The sequence below is a fragment of the Saccopteryx bilineata genome, chromosome 3, assembly GCF_036850765.1.
Source record: "Saccopteryx bilineata isolate mSacBil1 chromosome 3, mSacBil1_pri_phased_curated, whole genome shotgun sequence".
Classification (NCBI taxonomy): Eukaryota; Metazoa; Chordata; class Mammalia; order Chiroptera; family Emballonuridae; genus Saccopteryx; species Saccopteryx bilineata.
This window is the reverse complement of record NC_089492.1, coordinates 162207414-162225434: the sequence shown is the minus strand read 5'-3', so window position 1 is coordinate 162225434 and position 18021 is coordinate 162207414. Positions and strand designations below refer to the sequence as shown.

General features: G+C 38.7%; 1 protein-coding gene across 1 annotated transcript in view; it reads left to right on the top strand.

The window, feature by feature from the left end:
- Window positions 1-2806: 2806 nt before the first annotated feature.
- Window positions 2807-18021, top strand: part of SPAG17 (sperm associated antigen 17) — a 301342-nt gene continuing 286127 nt past the window's right edge. The window contains exon 1 of the mRNA XM_066268112.1: window positions 2807-2893. Coding sequence (XP_066124209.1) covers window positions 2807-2893 — 87 coding nt within the window. The remainder of the gene's footprint in view (window positions 2894-18021) is intronic.

The window sequence follows — 18021 nt, the reverse complement described above, 5'->3', positions numbered from 1 at the left end:
TCTGGTAGGACCTTACAAGGGAAAGTACAAAAGATTATACTGGAAATAGAGTCTTCCATCCTGAAATGTTTATTTTTGGCTTTAAAATGCCCTATTCCTTTAAATCATTTGCTAAATTATAACTTATGTATATAGATATCTAGGTGATGGCTCTTATTGGTTCATTTTCTGAAAAACGGGAAAAATTTTTTGTAAGTGTGACATAGGCTACTTTATTGTATTACTTTAATATACAAACCACTTTTTCAAGTAAGAAATTTATTTAGTTGATAAAGAAAGTAAAGAACGTTCTGTATGAGTAGGTGGAAGTCCAGGGAGAGGTGCAAGCAGGTGGGTAACACTGGATGCCATTTTCCAAAAGGCAGGGAGGGATTGGATCTGTGTGCCTCTCACAGTAGTTAGTAGTCAGTATGGAGTCCTGCCTACTTGAAGGTGGCAAGGTTGGTTTTTGATTAAGCTGATTCTCAAATGAAAATTAAGAAAAAAATGTGCCCTGGCCATTTGGCTCAGCAGTAGAGCATTGGCCCAGCAGGTGGAAGTCCTGGGTTTGATTTCTGGTCAGGGCACACAGAAGCAGCAACCATCTGCATCTCCAGCCATCCCCTTCCCTCCCTCCTTCCCTCTTTCCCTCTCTCTCTCTCTCTCTTCTCTTCCTGCAGCCATGGCTCGAATGGTTCAGCAATTTGGTCCCGGGTCCTGAGGATGGCTCCATGGCCTTGCCTCAGGTATTGAAATGGCTCCATTCCAGCAAAGGAGCAACGTCCCAGATGGGTACATCGCCCCCTAGTGGGCATGCCAAATAGATCCCGGTCAGGCGTATGTGGGAGTCTTTCTAACTGCCTCCCCACTTCTAGCTTCAGAAAAATAAAATAAATAAATAAAGTAAAGTATGTAGTCATATTAAAGAAGAAAATTAGTAACACAGTATGATATACATAAACATCTAGTTAATTTTTTATAAAACATAACTGGAATGCCAACAAATTTTTTACTGCTTTTCTAATAAAAATGCAGGACTTCTTCCTCAAACAGTTTAAATCTATAAGAATATTCTGATCAAAATTCAGAATGATGTAATCAATGACCACGTTTTTTTGTCTGTAAGATATTAATCTTTATGTTCAAGCCATAATCCAAAGTCAATATTCATCTTATAAAGAAAAGGTTAGTGAAGAACAAAATGCTGAGAAAGTTTCATGATTTAGAATTAGTGGCAGTCTAGATGGTTGTTGGGGGACCCTCAGGAAAACTTCTTTCTGGCATCATCCCTCTGACATTACCATGCATAGAAACTTTATTCTCAAATTTGTCTCATTGCAATAAAAAATACAAGTAAGTCTAGCCCTGAAAGGAGGGCATCTGTTATTTTAGAAGGCCTGAACCAGTGGTAGGTAATAGTATTAAGCACAGTGGATTTGGGACTCAGATAACTGGATTCTAATCCTGGTGCCATCAGCCTGTGGGGCTTGAAATAAGGTTGTTGTAACAATTAAACAATATAGCCCTGACCCGTTGCTTAGTTGGTTAGATTGTCGGCCCAATATGTCATGGTTGTGGGTTCACTCCCCAATAGAGCACTTACAAGAACCAACCAATGACTACATAAATAAGTGGAACAACAAATCCATGTTTCTCTCTCTCCCTCTCTCTTCCTTCCTGTCTCTTTCTCTAAAATCAGTAAAATTTAAAAATATTTAAAGTATTAAACTATATAACTATGTTGTACAGGATAGAACCAGTGCTCATGAAACAAGAGCTGCTGTTATTAGCAGTATTATTATTATTATTATTATTATTATTATTATTATTATTTGGGGGACTGTGTGATCAGGATATTTTAGGTATTTGGGAGTGCCTGGTCAGAAGGAGGGAAAAGAAAGACTCTGCTTACCAGTACAGGACAGTTTGAAAGAACTGGGTCTAATTAGGCAGAAAAGAAGATTTAGAAAGATACAAATCTTCTCTACAAATACATAAAAAATCTCGTAGAAGAGTGTATATGTGTATGTATAGTAAGGCCCTGGGCAGCAGAACCAAGACTAAAGCAGAGACTGGAGGTTGGGGAGATAAATGTGTCTTTATTAAAGGAAGCACTGTGGGCAGATGAGAAAATGGTATGGGACACTTCCTGAGGAGTCACTTCTCTATTCCAGGTTACCCAGGATGGGCAAAATCTTGGTGGATAAATCTTGAACAGGATTCCAGGGGTTTTGGGTTTCCAGACAACGTCTCGGACCAGAGAAGGCTCCAAAAAAAGCAGACCGTCCGACTAAGGAAAGCAGCCTGACCAGCCCTCATCCTCTCCTCCACTAGCCCAGGTCTCCTGCTACAAAATCCAAAGATAAAACCAGGAGGGCTGGGCCTGACCTGTGGTGGCGCAGTGGATAAAGCGTCGACCTGGAAATGCTGAGGTTGCCGGTTTGAAACACTGGGCTTGCCTGGTCAAGGCACATATGGGAGTTGATGCTTCCAGCTTCTCTCCTCTGTCTGTCTCTCTCTCTCTCTCTCTCTCTCCCTCTCCTTTCAAAAAAAAAATGAATAAATTTAAAAAAAAAGATTTAAAAAATAAAAAAATAAAAACTTTAAAAAAACCCAGGAGGGCTGGGAGCCCCACGGCGCAGTTCCCCCAGCTCTGGGAAACTGGGTTGCTATGGCGACGGAAGCGGTTGACTAGAAGAGTCCGGGCAGATTTGGAGGAGAGCCGATTCTGCTCAAGAACTGGGCGTGGCTTCAGTTACTGTGGCAGCGAGGACGCTCAGGTTGGGCCTGATCCCAATATAGAGGCCAATGCTCTTCCGTACTTTTCATGGCACCCAAGAAAGAGAAAGGTGGGACGGCGAGCACCAATTCTAAGACTTGGGAACCGTCGCTCATCGCTGCACACTTCAATCAGGTGAGCTGGAGCCCCGTAAATCCTCTCTGCCTCCGGCAACGCTCAATCCCGGTCGCACTCTCCGGGCCATGCCAGGCTCGCTCTCCCTTCCGGACACCACGGCTGTCTCCTCCCGAAAACTGTCCTTGGTACCTCTTCCCGAGGACTGACCGAGGCTACCATCCGCTGGGAGTGTTTGACAGAGTGAGCGTTAAGGGCGGAATGTGGGAGGAGGGGAGGCGCCGTGGGAGTGCGTAAGATTTCAGACGGTGCCTGGTGGGAAGAGAGGGATGTTGCTGACATTAGGATCCTTTTCAGTAAAGTCCAGATGACACTCCACAGTTGTCCTGTTTGTCTTTATGAACTGCTCACTGCCTCCTGATATCTCCCGGAGAACATACATCCTGTCAAATTGCCTGTAGTCTGGCCTATTTTAAGGTTTTAATGAGTGCTGGCTGAAAACAGACATTAAGCGCCTAAAATAACAATGTATTTAAAATGCAAGTGAGTCTTCCGCAGGTAGAAAACAATGTCTTTCTCGTGTAATGCCCTGATAACACGATATCAAAGATTTGATGTATTTTGAAGGTACTGTAGGAGGTCAGAATGAGGAGGAATTTGCTGCTGGACTCATGGGATGTCACAGAGGCACCAGGCAATTTATAATCCACCTGCCACATGACTTCAAATTGCACTGCATCCCAGAGCTGACTAGCTCCCCACCCCACCTGCACCCGCTCTTCTCCAGTGAGCTGGGCAGCCCAATAGCTCTTCTTGCCTGCCACTGGAAATCCACTCTCACACTAGATTTTTTTTTAAGCCCAAGATAACATTTGGTAGGAGGAAAGTTGATTTGGGGAATTCCAGCCTGCCATTCTAACATATTTTTTTTTCCAACTGGAAAAGAAAATTATTTTGCATGTGTGTACAGTGCACTAGACAGTTAGAACTTAAAGAAAAAATACACCTAAAGACTTATGATGGCTCTTATGAGAAATTTCTACCTATTCATCCTTATTTTCCACTATAATTGTTTTTTTTTATAAATAGTAATTCTGTCTGATACATAATCCTAGCTGATGAAGACTTTCATGAAAGTAGTTAAGATACTGCTGATGCTGACATTACATCATGTAATTTTTGGTTATTTCTGTAACTTTAGGAATGAAGGATGTCAACTCAGTAATTCCCCTTTACAGACTCAAATTCTCAAAGCTGTTTTCCAAAATACCCTGTAAAAACACCTGCTCTTTTGTTTTTATAAGTCAGCACTAGCCAAAATAATTTTTCCCCATTTTTCTTTGCGATTGTATAGGCCAAGTTTGGGCTTGGAGTGAACATTTCTGCTTGAGTTATAAACTGTTTAACAATGGCATTTGATGGAGGTGCTGACACTGCATTAGCCTCAGTGTTGTGAATATGAAGCTGTAATTTTCCCAGTTGAATGGAAAATCTAAAGGCACTATTTTTCCTCATGGTTTGAAAACCTGAAATAATATTCAGCTTTCTTGCTCATGCTCAAACAATATAATTTCAATAAATCTTATATACTAATAGAAAGAATTTAAACTCAAAGTAATATGCAGTTTCAACTATAAGAGTGAACTTCTTCAGTTTGTTGGAATACATGGGCTTTTTTTATTGCTGGGAATGACAACTGCCCTCCACCTCAGTTCATATTTTTTTCTCATCTTGGTTTCATGTCTGACCCAAGAGGAAAATTTCCAGATTAACCCAGCAGGCCAATGCCCAATGTAATAGACTCTGAATTTGGGTTAAAGATGACTGTAGATGTGTGAACTCCTTACCCATAGGGCTTAGTAAAGTGCTGTGAACATAGTGGGTGCTCAAAAAAAAATGTTATTGGCCCTGGCCGGTTTGCTCAGTGGTAGAGCGTCAGCCTGGCATGCAGGAGTCCCAGGTTCAATTCCCAGCCAGGGCACACAGGAGAAGTGCCCATCTGCTCCTCCACCCCTCCCCCTCTCCTACCTCTCTGTCCCTCTCTTCCCCTCCCGCAGCCAAGGCTCCATTGGAGTAAAATTGGCCTGGGTGCTGAGGATGGCTCTATGTCCTCTGCCTCAGGCACTAGAATGGCTCTGGTTGCAACAGAGCAACGTCCCAGATGGGCAGAGCATCACTCCCTGGTGGGCATGCTGGGTGGATCCCAGTCAGGCGCATGTGGGAGTCTGACTGCCTCCCCGTTTCCAACTTCAGAAAAATACAAAAAAAAATGTTATTGCTACAGTTCCCAGAGAGTTTCTTTCATATAGTTGATACTTGTGTGAAATTTTGTTCTCCAGTCTGTGTGGTTGAGTATGTGTGTGGTACTATGTATTGTGTGTGTGTTGGGGGTGGAAGATCTACCTCTCAGTCTTCCATAAGCCAGTTTTTAGAATTCACTGATTAGGTAATTCAAATCAATAGTCATTTGAACTCATGTTCATATCAAGTTGCACTAGACTTTAAAGAGAATCAACAAAAGCACAATTCACAATTTGATTTTAGTGAATTTATCTTGTATCACTATTTTGGGCTGTCTTTTCAGGCTGGAATGATTATCAATTTTTAAATACAGTATAGTGGTTATAAAACATAAAATGATAGCAAAAAAAAAATACAAGACAGTCAATTACTAAACACTAAATGATTAGATAGAAATTAGAGGTTAGGCCAGGGGTCAGGAAACTTTTTGGCTGAGCGAGCCATGAACACCACATATCTTAAAAGGTAATTCTGTGAGAGCCATACAACGACCCGTGCATGTTACGCATTATCCAATAAAAATTTGGTGTTGTCCCAGAGGACAGCTGTGATTGGCTCCAGCCACCCGCAACCATGAACATGAGCAGTAGGAAATGAATGGATTGTAATACATGAGAATGTTTTATATTTTTAACGTTATTTTTTTTTTATTAAAGATTTTTCTGCGAGCCTGATGCAGCCATCAAAAGAGCCATAGGTTCCCGACCCCTGGATTAGGCAGATGAATATGGGCTGGGGTAGTCAGGAAACGCTTTGTAAAACACTTGCTTTTAGTTGGGCCCTAAAGAATGGGTAGAATTTGAGCAGGTAAAATAAAGGAGATGATTACTTTAAGTAAGGAGACTAATATGTGCCTTAAATAAATCTGGCACACTTCAAATGAGAGAGAGAAATGGAGGTTAGACCACTTCTGGGTGTCTGCTGCACCTAAATTAATTCTATCAATGATATGGGCATTTACTAACTTTGCTATGCATGTACTGAAACACTTAGCTTATTCATATATGTGAAATGTCACACCTCCAATTAGATAAGGTTAACAAAATTCATCTTAATGTGGGTTTGTACATGATATAAGCATTATATTTATAATCTCCAGCAGCATTAGGAAGTTAAAGATGCTTAAGTATCATATAAATCAAAATCTTTTTATGCTTTCAAGGTATCCTCTATTGGCCACAGTGAAAGAAAGAGGTGGAAACATTTTGGTCTATGATTTTATTGTAGTAAAATATACATAAAATAATATATATTTGCCGTTTAAAATATTCAATAGTATTAAGTACATTTACATCGTTGTACCATTCATCCCTAGAACTTTTTCATATACCCCGACTAAACCTTTACCCGTTAAATAATTCCCCATACCTCCCTCCCCCCAGTCCTTGGCAACCACCAATCTACTTTCTGTCTGTATGAATTTGACTACTCTAGGTCCCTCATGTAAATATAATCATATAGTATTTGTCATGTAAATATAATCATGTAGTATTTGTCTTTTCTTGACCAGTATATTTAACTCAACATGATGTCCTGAAGGTTTAGTCATGTTGTAGCATGTATTAGACTTTTTTTGTTTTTAAGGCTGAATTACATTTCATTTCATATATAGATCACAATTTATTTATTCATCATTCATCAATGAACACTTGGATTGCTTTCAAATCTTCATTATTGTGTTTTTCTAATGTGCCCCTGAGGAACAGAGGGCCTTGGGCTTCCTAGTCTGCCACCACTCTCCAGCCTGACTCACAAATCATGCTGCTATTCCCATGAATATACAAAAATGTGTTTGCATCCTACTTTCAATTTTATGAGTATATATAAAGAAGTGGAACTGCTGGATCATATGATAATTCTATGTTTAATTTTTTACTTAAATTTTATTTATTTATTTATATTAAATTTATTGAGGTAACATTGGTTAATAGAATCCTATAGGTTTTAAGTGTACATTTCTATGTTTAACTTTTTGAGGAACTGCAATACCATATTTCACTGTGTCTATACCATTTTATATTTTTACCAGCAATGTACAAGAGTTCCAACTTCTCCAGCTCTTTACCACATTTTTAATATCCTAGGTTTGTTTATATACTATATTTATGTAGAACAGCCATCCTAATGGATAGTTAATTGTGGTTTTGATTTGCATTCCCTAATTATTAGGGATAAGCATATTTTTATGTACTTCTAGGCCATTTGTGTATCTTCTTTTGCCCTTTTTAAATAAAAAAAAGTTTGTTTTTTATTGTTGAATATAGGAGTTCTTCATATATTTTTCATTTTATTCCCTAATCAGATATATGATTTGCAAATATTTTCTTCTATTCCATGGGCTGCCTTTTTACTTTATTGACAGTCCTTTGATGTATAACATTTTTCATTTTGATTAAGTTTAATTTAGCTAATTTTTCTTTTGTTACCTCTGCATTTGGTGTCGTACTCAAGAAATCATTGCCAAATCCAGTGTCATGAAGCATTTCTTGTATGTTTTATTCTAAGAGTGTTATTGTTTTGAGCCTTACATTTAGATCTTTGTTTCATTTTGAGTTAATTTTTATACATGGTGTGAGGTAACAGTTCAACTTTATTTTCTTCATGTGGACAGCCACTTTTTGCAGCACCAGTTGTTTCTTCATGAATGAAAAAGAGATGGGGCAAGGGATATTAAATGTATCATAAACTTTTCTACCATATCAAATGTGGCTTTTTCGGCCTGACCTGTGGTGGCACAGTGGATAAAGCATCGACCTGGAAATGCTGAGATTGCCAGTTCAAAACCCTGGGCTTGCCTGGTCAAGGCACATATGGGAGTTGATGCTTCCAGCTCCTCCCCCCCTTCTCTCTCTCTGTCTCTCCTCTCTCTCTCTCTCTCTCTCTCTCTCCACCTCTCCTCTCTAAAATGAATAAATAAAAAAAAATTTTTTTAAATGTGGCTTTTTCGGATGACGTCAGAGTAATGGCGGGGTAGGAAGCGATACCGATAAATCTCCCCCAAAACTCAACAAGATCTTCAACCAAACAGAAAAACCTATACTTGGAGCTTCCAGATGCTTCGCAATAAACCCAAAGGTATGGTCGAGTGAAAAATTGGCTAAATATATAACCAAACCCCGAAGGAAATAGGGAGTAAGAAATGCTCCGCCTTCCTCACTAACCTAAACAGAGCGGCTTTCTCTGGTAACTGTGAATATAGAAACTGAGGCGGGCAAAGGGGGTGAATAGATCCAGGCCGCCGCGGCACAAACGGCCGAACCAGGCTGTGGCACACAGATCCAAGCCGAGGAAAATCTGATCCTGTGGCAACCCGGGCAATACAAGCTAACACTAGCGCCAAACCCAAACAAAGAAAGACAAGCGGAGCGGCCATTTTACCCGGTCTCCTGGTCGGTGCGCAGTTAGTGGGCGAGAATTTCTTCCTAGGCCCCGAGAGTGGGTGCCCGTGTTGCCCCACGGAGAGGTAGGGTCAGAGGCCTTTCTGTGGGCCGAGGGCAGAGTCTCTGGGCAGCCCCAGAGCCCTGGGAAAGCCACACATGGGAGGGAGTGAGAACTAATTCCAACGGTGGAGATTTTCCGTGCTGGAGGGTGTTTCACTCAGAGGGAAACGCGGCCGGCCTCATATCCTGGTTTGCGCGCAGATAAGGAGTGAGCAATTCCTCCGAGTGCCTCGGCAGTGCGCGCCCATGTTATCGCACAGAGGGGCAGAGTCAGGGGCCTTTGTGTGGGCCAAAGCGGAATCTCGAGCCACCCCAGCACCTTGCAAAAGCCGCGCACGGGGACGGAGCGAGACTCAATTCCAACGCTGCAACTTTTCCCTGCGGTTGGGGGTTTCACTCAGAGCGTGAGACTGCTGGCCGGATATCCTGGTCGCAGACAGTGAGTGAGAGTTTCCTCCAAGTGCCCCGGAAGTGGGCGCCCACTTGTGTTACCAGACAGAGTGGCAGAGCCAGAGGTCTTTGAGTGGGCGGAAAGCCCGCCTGATTCTGCTAGCAGCTCTGACTGACTGAGCCTTACCCAGAGCCCTGTGCTGAGTGGAAATAGAGTGGGGAGTTGCCAGCTCTTTGAGCCTCTTACTATCCAGGCAGAGGCAGCAGCAACCCCATAGCTGGATTATCAGGCTACTAATTGAGGAAGGAAAGACTAGGAGAAAGGCTCCAGGAACACGGACTCTCTCACTGTCGGAGCCTATAAATGCCAATGAGCTTCGACTGCCAACGAGACTAAAGCACAATACATGACATTGCCATAGAGACTTATCAACTGCAAACCTCTACCTGAGCGTGCCAAAGGGGCAGAACCCGGGGTACAGAGTCACCGACCAGGAAGAGGGAGAGAAAAGAAAAAACAAGAAGATAACCTCTCAAAATCAAGAATAATCTGCAGACTTTATAACCTATCCCATTTTATTATATTTGTTTGTTTGTTTCTCTTATCTTCATTCTTGATACTTTTTTTTCCTCCTCCAATTTGGCCGATTAACTCTCTACCGGTCTTACTCTCTCCTCTCCTTGAACTACACTACCCATAAGTGTTACATCTCCCATTATCTTTTCTCTTCTCTTCCTTTCTCTCTATGAGGGTTGCACTCCAAAACCCTTAACTCTCTCTCTCTCTCTCTCTCGCTCCTTTCTTTTTTCTTCTTTTAGTGGTTCCCTCTTTTTTTCTCTCTCTCTCTTTCTTTTCTCCCTCTATATTAGTTTCTTCCTTTCTCCTTTACATCTCCTCTCATTCAAACCTCAGTAACAAACAAATTATCTTATCTGGGACTCAAACCTATGTTTGTGGCATTTTGGGGGGTTTTTACTTCACCTTTTTAACTCACTAGCAGTGCTCCCATCCCTGGCTCTCCATATTATCTAGTTCTTGTTCCACTAAATACAATAGTAATTTTTTAATTTGTCCCCCCATTTTTCCGTTTTCCTATTATTTCTCTCATCATAACTCTTAGACAACCAGCACCTAAAAGCAAATCATTTTATTCTTGACCCAAATTTTTTCCTTATTTGCTTTTTGTGGGTCCATATGCTCTTTTTTTTTCTTTTTTCTTTTTTTTTCCTTTTTCTTTTTTTCTTTTTTTTTTTTTTTGCCCCTTTATTACTTTTCCCCAATTCAGGCCCTACATCACAGGCATTGTTTGTTATAATTCACAGTCCACCACAAGATTTTCTCAAGAAAGAGGGGAGAGGAGAGGAGAGGAAAAAAAGAGGGGGGGAATAATTTCCTTTTTTAAAAAATTTTTATTTTATTTTATTTTTCTTTATTTCATTATTAATTTTTTTTTAAAAAAAACAACTCTTCAATTTTTTATTTTTTTTATTTTTTTTTAACTTTTTATTCTTTATTAAATCTCATTAATACTATCAACAAAACCACCCTCAGATGCCATTAAGGAAGAGAAAATCGAATATCATGGATACAAAAGAAAGAGAGGTAACACAGCTAGATGAGGAAAAATCTATGGAGAAAAAATTTAATATATTGGAAACCTTGGAGCTAAATGACAGAGAATTCAAGATAGAAATCCTAAAAATCCTCCGAGATATACAAGAAAACACAGAAAGGCAATTTAGGGAGCTCAGAAAACAACTCAATGAACACAAAGAATATATGTCCAAGGAAATTGAAACTATAAAAACAAATCAAACAGAGATGAAAAACTCAATTCACGAGCTGAAAAACGAAGTAACAAGCTTAGCTAATAGAACAGGTCAGATAGAAGAGAGGATTAGTGAAATAGAAGAAAAGCAACTTGAGGCACAACAGAGAGAAGAAGAAAGAGACTCAAAAATTAAAAAAAATGAGATAGCCCTACAAGAATTATCTGACTCCATCAAAAAGAATAACATAAGAATAATAGGTATATCAGAGGGAGAAGAGAGAGAAAATGGAATGGAGAACATACTCAAACAAATAATAGATGAGAACTTCCCAAGCCTGTGGAAAGAACTAAAGCCTCAAGTTCAAGAAGCAAACAGAAGTTTTCTTAACCCCAACAAACCTACTCCAAGGCATATCATAATGAAATTGACACAAACCAACAGCAAAGAAAAAATTCTCAAGGCAGCCAGGGAAAAAAGAATACAACATATAAAGGAAGGCCCATTAGATTATCATCAGATTTCTCAGCAGAAACTCTACAAGCTAGAAGAGAGTGGACCCCAAGTCCTGAAAGAGAGGAACTTTCAGCCACGAATACTATACCCATCAAAGCTATCCTTCAAATACGAAGGAGAAATAAAAACATTCACAGATACAGAAAAGATGAGGGAATTTATCATCAGAAAAACCCACTCCAGGAATTACTAAAGGGGGTTCTCCAATCAGATACAAAGAACAAAAAAAAAAAACACACAGCCACAAGTAAAAGCTCCAAGAAGAACACAATAAAACCAAATTTAAACTGTGACAACAACAAAAAGAAAGAGGGGGAGAAGATGGAGATTAACAGTAGCAAAGGACGATGCAGTGCAAAAGTACTCACAAAATAGTTCACTACAATGAACAGGATAGGGACCCTTTTCATTACTCAAAGGTAACCACCATTGAAAAAACCACCACAGAAGCACATGAGATAAAAAAGATAGCAACAGAGGAAAGATGTATGGAATACAACCAAATAAAAACAAAAGATAGAAAAACGAAAGAGAAGGATCAAACAAGATACAAAACTAACAGAAAGCAATCTATAAAATGGCAATAGGGAACTCACAAGTATCAATAATTACACTAAATGTAAACGGATTAAATTCACCAATAAAAAGGCACAGAGTAGCAGAATGGATTAAAAAAGAAAATCCAACTGTATGCTGCCTACAGGAAACACATCTAAGTAACAAGGATAAAAACAAATTCAAAGTGAAAGGCTGGAAAACAATACTCCAAGCAAATAACATCCAAAAAAAAGCAGGTGTAGCAATACTCATATCGGATAATGCTGACTACAAGACAGGAAAAGTACTCAGAGACAAAAATGGCCATTTCATAATGGCTAAGGGGACACTGAATCAAGAAGACATAACAATTCTTAATATATATGCACCAAACCAAGGAGCACCAAAATATATAAGACAGCTACTTATTGATCTTAAAACAAAAACTGACAAAAATACAATCATACTTGGAGACCTCAATACACCGCTGACGGCTCTAGATCAGTCATCCAAACAGAGAATCAACAAAGACATAGTGGCCTTAAACAAAACATTAGAGCACCTGGATATGATAGACATCTACAGGACATTTCATCCCAAAGTGACTGAGTATACATTTTTCTCCAGTGTACATGGATCATTCTCAAGAATTGACCATATGTTGGGCCACAAAAACAACATCAGCAAATTCAGAAAAATTGAAGTTGTACCAAGCATATTTTCTGATCATAAAGCCTTGAAACTAAAATTCAACTGCAAAAAAGAGGGAAAAAATCCCACAAAAATGTGGAAACTAAACAACATACTTTTAAAAAATGAATGGGTCAAAGAAGAAATAAGTGCAGAGATCAAAAGATATATACAGACTAATGAAAATGACAATACGACATATCAGAATCTATGGGATGCAGCAAAAGCAGTGATAAGAGGGAAGTTCATATCGCTTCAGGCATATATGAACAAACAAGAGAGAGCCCAAGTGAACCACTTAACTTCCCACCTTAAGGAACTAGAAAAAGAAGAACAAAGACAACCCAAAACCAGCCGAAAAAAGGAGATAATAAAAATCAGAGCAGAAATAAATGAATTAGAGAACAGAAAAACTATAGAAAAAATTAATAGAACAAGGAGCTGGTTCTTTGAAAAGATCAACAAAATTGACAAACCCTTGGCAAGACTTACCAAGGAAAAAAGAGAAAGAACTCATATAAACAAAATCCAAAATGAAAGAGGAGAAATCACCACGGACACCGTAGATATACAAAGAATTATTGTAGAATACTATGAAAAACTTTATGCCACTAAATTCAACAACCTAGAAGAAATGGATAAATTCCTAGAAAAATACAACCTTCCTAGACTGAGTCAAGAAGAAGCAGAAAGCCTAAACAGACCTATCAGTAGAGAAGAAATAGAAAAAACCATTAAAAACCTCCCCAAAAATAAAAGTCCAGGCACTGACGGCTATACCAGCAAATTTTATCAAACATTCAAAGAAGACTTGGTTCCTATTCTACTCAAAGTCTTCCAAAAAATTGAAGAAGAAGCAATACTTCCAAACACATTTTATGAGGCCAACATAACCCTCATACCAAAACCAGGCAAGGATGGCACAAAAAAAGAAAACTACAGACCAATATCTCTAATGAATACAGATGCTAAAATACTAAACAAAATACTAGCAAATCGAATACAACAAAATATTAAAAAAGTAATACATCATGATCAAGTGGGATTCATCCCAGAATCTCAAGGATGGTTCAACATACGTAAAACGGTTAATGTAATACACCATATCAACAAAACAAAGAACAAAAACCACATGATCTTATCAATAGACGCAGAAAAGGCTTTCGATAAAATACAACACAATTTTATGTTTAAGACTCTCAACAAAATGGGTATAGAAGGAAAATATCTCAACATGATAAAGGCCATATATGATAAACCATCAGCTAACATCATATTAAATGGCACTAAACTGAAGGCTTTCCCCCTTAAATCAGGAACAAGACCGGGTTGTCCACTCTCTCCACTCTTATTTAATGTGGTACTAGAGGTTCTAGCTAGAGCAATCAGACAAGACAAAGAAATAAAAGGCATCCATATCGGAAAAGAAGAAGTAAAGGTATCACTTTTTGCAGATGATATGATCCTATACATCGAAAACCCCAAAGAATCCACAAAAAGACTACTAGAAACAATAAGCCAATACAGTAAGGTCGCAGGATACAAAATTAACATACAGAAGTCAATAGCCTTTCTATATGCCAACAATGAAACAACTGAGAAGGAACTCAAAAGAATAATCCCCTTCATGATTGCAACAAAAAAAATAAAATACTTAGGAATAAACATAACAAAGAATGTAAAGGACTTATATAATGAAAACTATAAACCATTGTTAAGGGAAATCGAAAAAGATATAATGAGATGGAAGAATATACCTTGTTCTTGGCTAGGAAGAATAAATATAATCAAGATGGCTATATTACCCAAAGCAATATACAAATTTAATGCAATTCCCATTCAACTTCCAATGACATTTTTTAAAGAAATAGAGCAAAAAATCATCAGATTTATATGGAACTATAAAAAACCCCGAATAGCCAAAGCAATCCTAAAGAAAAAGAATGAAGCTGGGGGCATAACAATACCTGACTTCAAACTCTATTATAGGGCCATGACAATCAAAGCAGCATGGTATTGGCAGAAAAATAGACACTCAGACCAATGGAACAGAATAGAAAGTCCAGAAATAAAACCACATATATATAGTCAAATAATTTTTGATAAAGGGGCCAACAACGCACAATGGAGAAAAGAAAGCCTCTTCAATAAATAGTGCTGGGAAAACTGGAAAGCCACATGCAAAAGAATGAAACTGGACTACAGTCTCTCCCCCTGTACAAAAATTAACTCAAAATGGATCAAAGATCTAAACATAAGACCTGAAACAATTAAGTACATAGAAGAAGACATAGGTACTCAACTCATGGACCTGGGTTTTAAAGAGCATTTTATGAATTTGACTCCAATGGCAAGAGAAGTGAAGGCAAAATTAATGAATGGGACTACATCAGACTAAGAAGTTTTTGCTCAGCAAGAGAAACTGATAACAAAATAAACAGAAAGCCAATTAAATGGGAAATGATATTTTCAAACAACAGCTCAGATAAGGGCCTAATATCCAAAATATACAAAGAACTCATAAAACTCAACAACAAACAAACAAACAATCCAATAAAAAAATGGGAAGAGGATATGAATAGACACTTCTCCTAGGAAGAAATACAAATGGCCAACAGATATATGAAAAGATGCTCATCTTCTTTAGCTATTAGAGAAATGCAAATCAAACCGGCAATGAGATACCACCTCACACCTGTTCGATTAGCTGTTATTAGCAAGTCAGGTAATAGCAAATGTTGGAGAGGCTGTGGAGAAAAAGGAACCCTCATACACTGTTGGTGGGAATGTAAAGTAGTACAACCATTATGGAAGAAAGTATGGTGGTTCCTCAAAAAACTGAAAATAGAACTACCTTATGACCCAGCAATCCCTCTACTGGGTATATATCCCCAAAACTCAGAAACATTGATACGTAAAGACACATGCAGCCCCATGTTTATTGCAGCATTGTTCACAGTGGCCAGGACATGGAAACAATCCAAAAGCCCATCAATAGATGACTGGATAAAGAAGATGTGGCACATATACACTATGGAATACTACTCAGCCATAAGAAATGATGACATCGGAACATTTACAGGAAAATGGTGGGATCTTGATAACATGATACGAAGCGAAATAAGTAAATCAGAAAAAAACAGGAACTGTATGATTCCATACGTAGGTGGGACATAATAGTGAAACTAAGAGACATTGATAAGAGTGTGGTGGTTACGGGGGGGAGGGGGGAATGGGAGGGGGATAGGGGGTGGGGAGGGGCACAAAGAAAACAAGATAGAAGGTGACAGAGGACAATCTGACTTTGGGTGGTGGGTATGCAACATAATTGAACGACAATATAACCTGGACTTGTTATCTTTGAATATATGTATCCTGATTTATTGATGTCACCCCATTAAAAAAATAAAATTATAAAAAAAAATGTGGCTTTTTCTTGACTAGGCATTCACTTGGTTGTTTTAGATCAGGGGTCCCCAAACTTTTTACACAGGAGCCAGTTCACTGTCCCTCAGACCGTTGGAGGGCTGGACTATAAAAAAAACTATGAACAAATCCCTATGCACACTGCACATATCTTATTTTAAAGTAAAAAAACAAAACGGGAACAAATACAATATTTAAAATAAATAACAAGTAAATTTAAATCAACAAACTGACCAGTATTTCAATGGGAACTAGAGGCCTGCTTCTGGCTAATGAGATGGTCAATGTGCTCCTCTCACTGACTACCAATGAAAGAGGTGCCCCTTCCGAACTGCGGCGGGGCCGGATAAATGGCCTCAGGGGGCCGCATGCGGCCCACGGGTCGTAGTTTGGGGACCCCTGTTTTAGATCACTGTCTGCTTTCAAAGTTTCAATAAAGTTATGTTAGTCACTTTCTAGCTGTTTTCTAACATTTCCATGGGGGATAGAGGGTCTAGCAGGCATCGCCAAACTACGACCCGTGGGCTGCAATGCGGCCCCCTGAGGCCATTTATCCAGCCCCCACTGCACTTCTGGAAGGGGCACCTCTTTCATTGGTGGTCAGTGAGAGGACCACTGTATTTGGCAGCCCTCCAATGGTCTGAGGGACAGTGAACTGGCCCCCTGTGTAAAAAGTTTGGAGACCCCTGAGTCTGCCATCTTGCTGATTTCACTGTGGTCCAAGAGATTTTGTAACAAATTCTGATTTTTCCATTTCTTCCAAGCCTATTTATGGAAGGCAATGCTGGGAAAAGGGCAATTAGTAGAAGCTTTGTTCATGACAATTTTCAAAAATTTTCCAGAATTTTTCAAACAGCCTAGCTGTTCACTGGTTGATTAGTTTGTCCAAAGCCTGTCTCTAAATAGTGTCACATGGCTTCAAAATAACTGAAGCATGTGTTTTCATTAGAATTTTGTCTTATGGTTAGAAATTATGTGTCATCATCAGGGAGGGGACCTCACAATGTTATCTATGTTAAGTGACAGCATGATGCCAGCATAGAGAGTATTTAGAGGCCAGATAGAAATCCTTTTTTTTAAACATATTATTGACTTTTGTCTCCAAATTTCATCTTCAGAATTCCAAGGTTCCCCAAAACATTGGTTTGAGTTGATCTATATATAACACAGGTTGAGTTTGGTTTGAAATTTTGCTAATTTTAATTGTTAAATATTTTCATATTTTCAATTATCTGAGGAAGCTTATTTATTTTCATTTGTTCTTAGTTTAAAATCTTGTTTTCAGGTGTAGCAAAAAGGCAGCCATAACTTGTGAGACCAACCATTGGCATAGCAATTATCCCAATTTCTTTCCGTGACCCGCAACCAAAAACATTAAAAAGAAACAGAAAACAAAGGTTGTGACAATCTACACACCCCTTAACTTCACCAGTCTTACTATTTCAATGCACTAATATTTTGTAACAATGATTTCAGGTTCCCAATCCCCAATTTAAAGTACTGGACACTCTTTACTTCTCTATTAAGCCTTCAATTCTTTAACATAAATCTCTACATGTTTTTAAATATGGAAAAATCTGTTGTACTATATTAAGGTCCTTACTGCGACTCATGAGTTCTTTCTTCCAATTTATTTTCATTATCAATGTGTTTCCTCTTTTTTCAAAAGTACTATTTGCAACAAAGACATAAATTGTTGCTGTACATAGTAGGGTTTTCTTTTATAATACTCAGTCGTGGAGAATCGCAGGACACCTGAACTACCTGCCGCTTTTATAAAACTGAGGATCCAAGGATTTCAAGGTCTGGTTCAAGGACATGTAGTGATTTAGCACATGAGGGAACAGATCATAAATTTTCTCACTAGTGCTTCCATCCTCCTTAACAGATCTAGTAAGTTATAATATGTCAATTATAACATTTTATATAGATCTTGCAAAAAAACAAATTTTGTGTATTTGATCCTATGCCTATCCCCAAAACAGTATTATGAGTACTTAGAGTAGAACACGTTATTTAAGGAATGTCTATGGAAGTGATTTGATTTGTACTTAAATTTGAGATCAAAGCATTGCTTAAAACCAATAAGTAAATAAATATGAAAAGTGTACTTCTTTT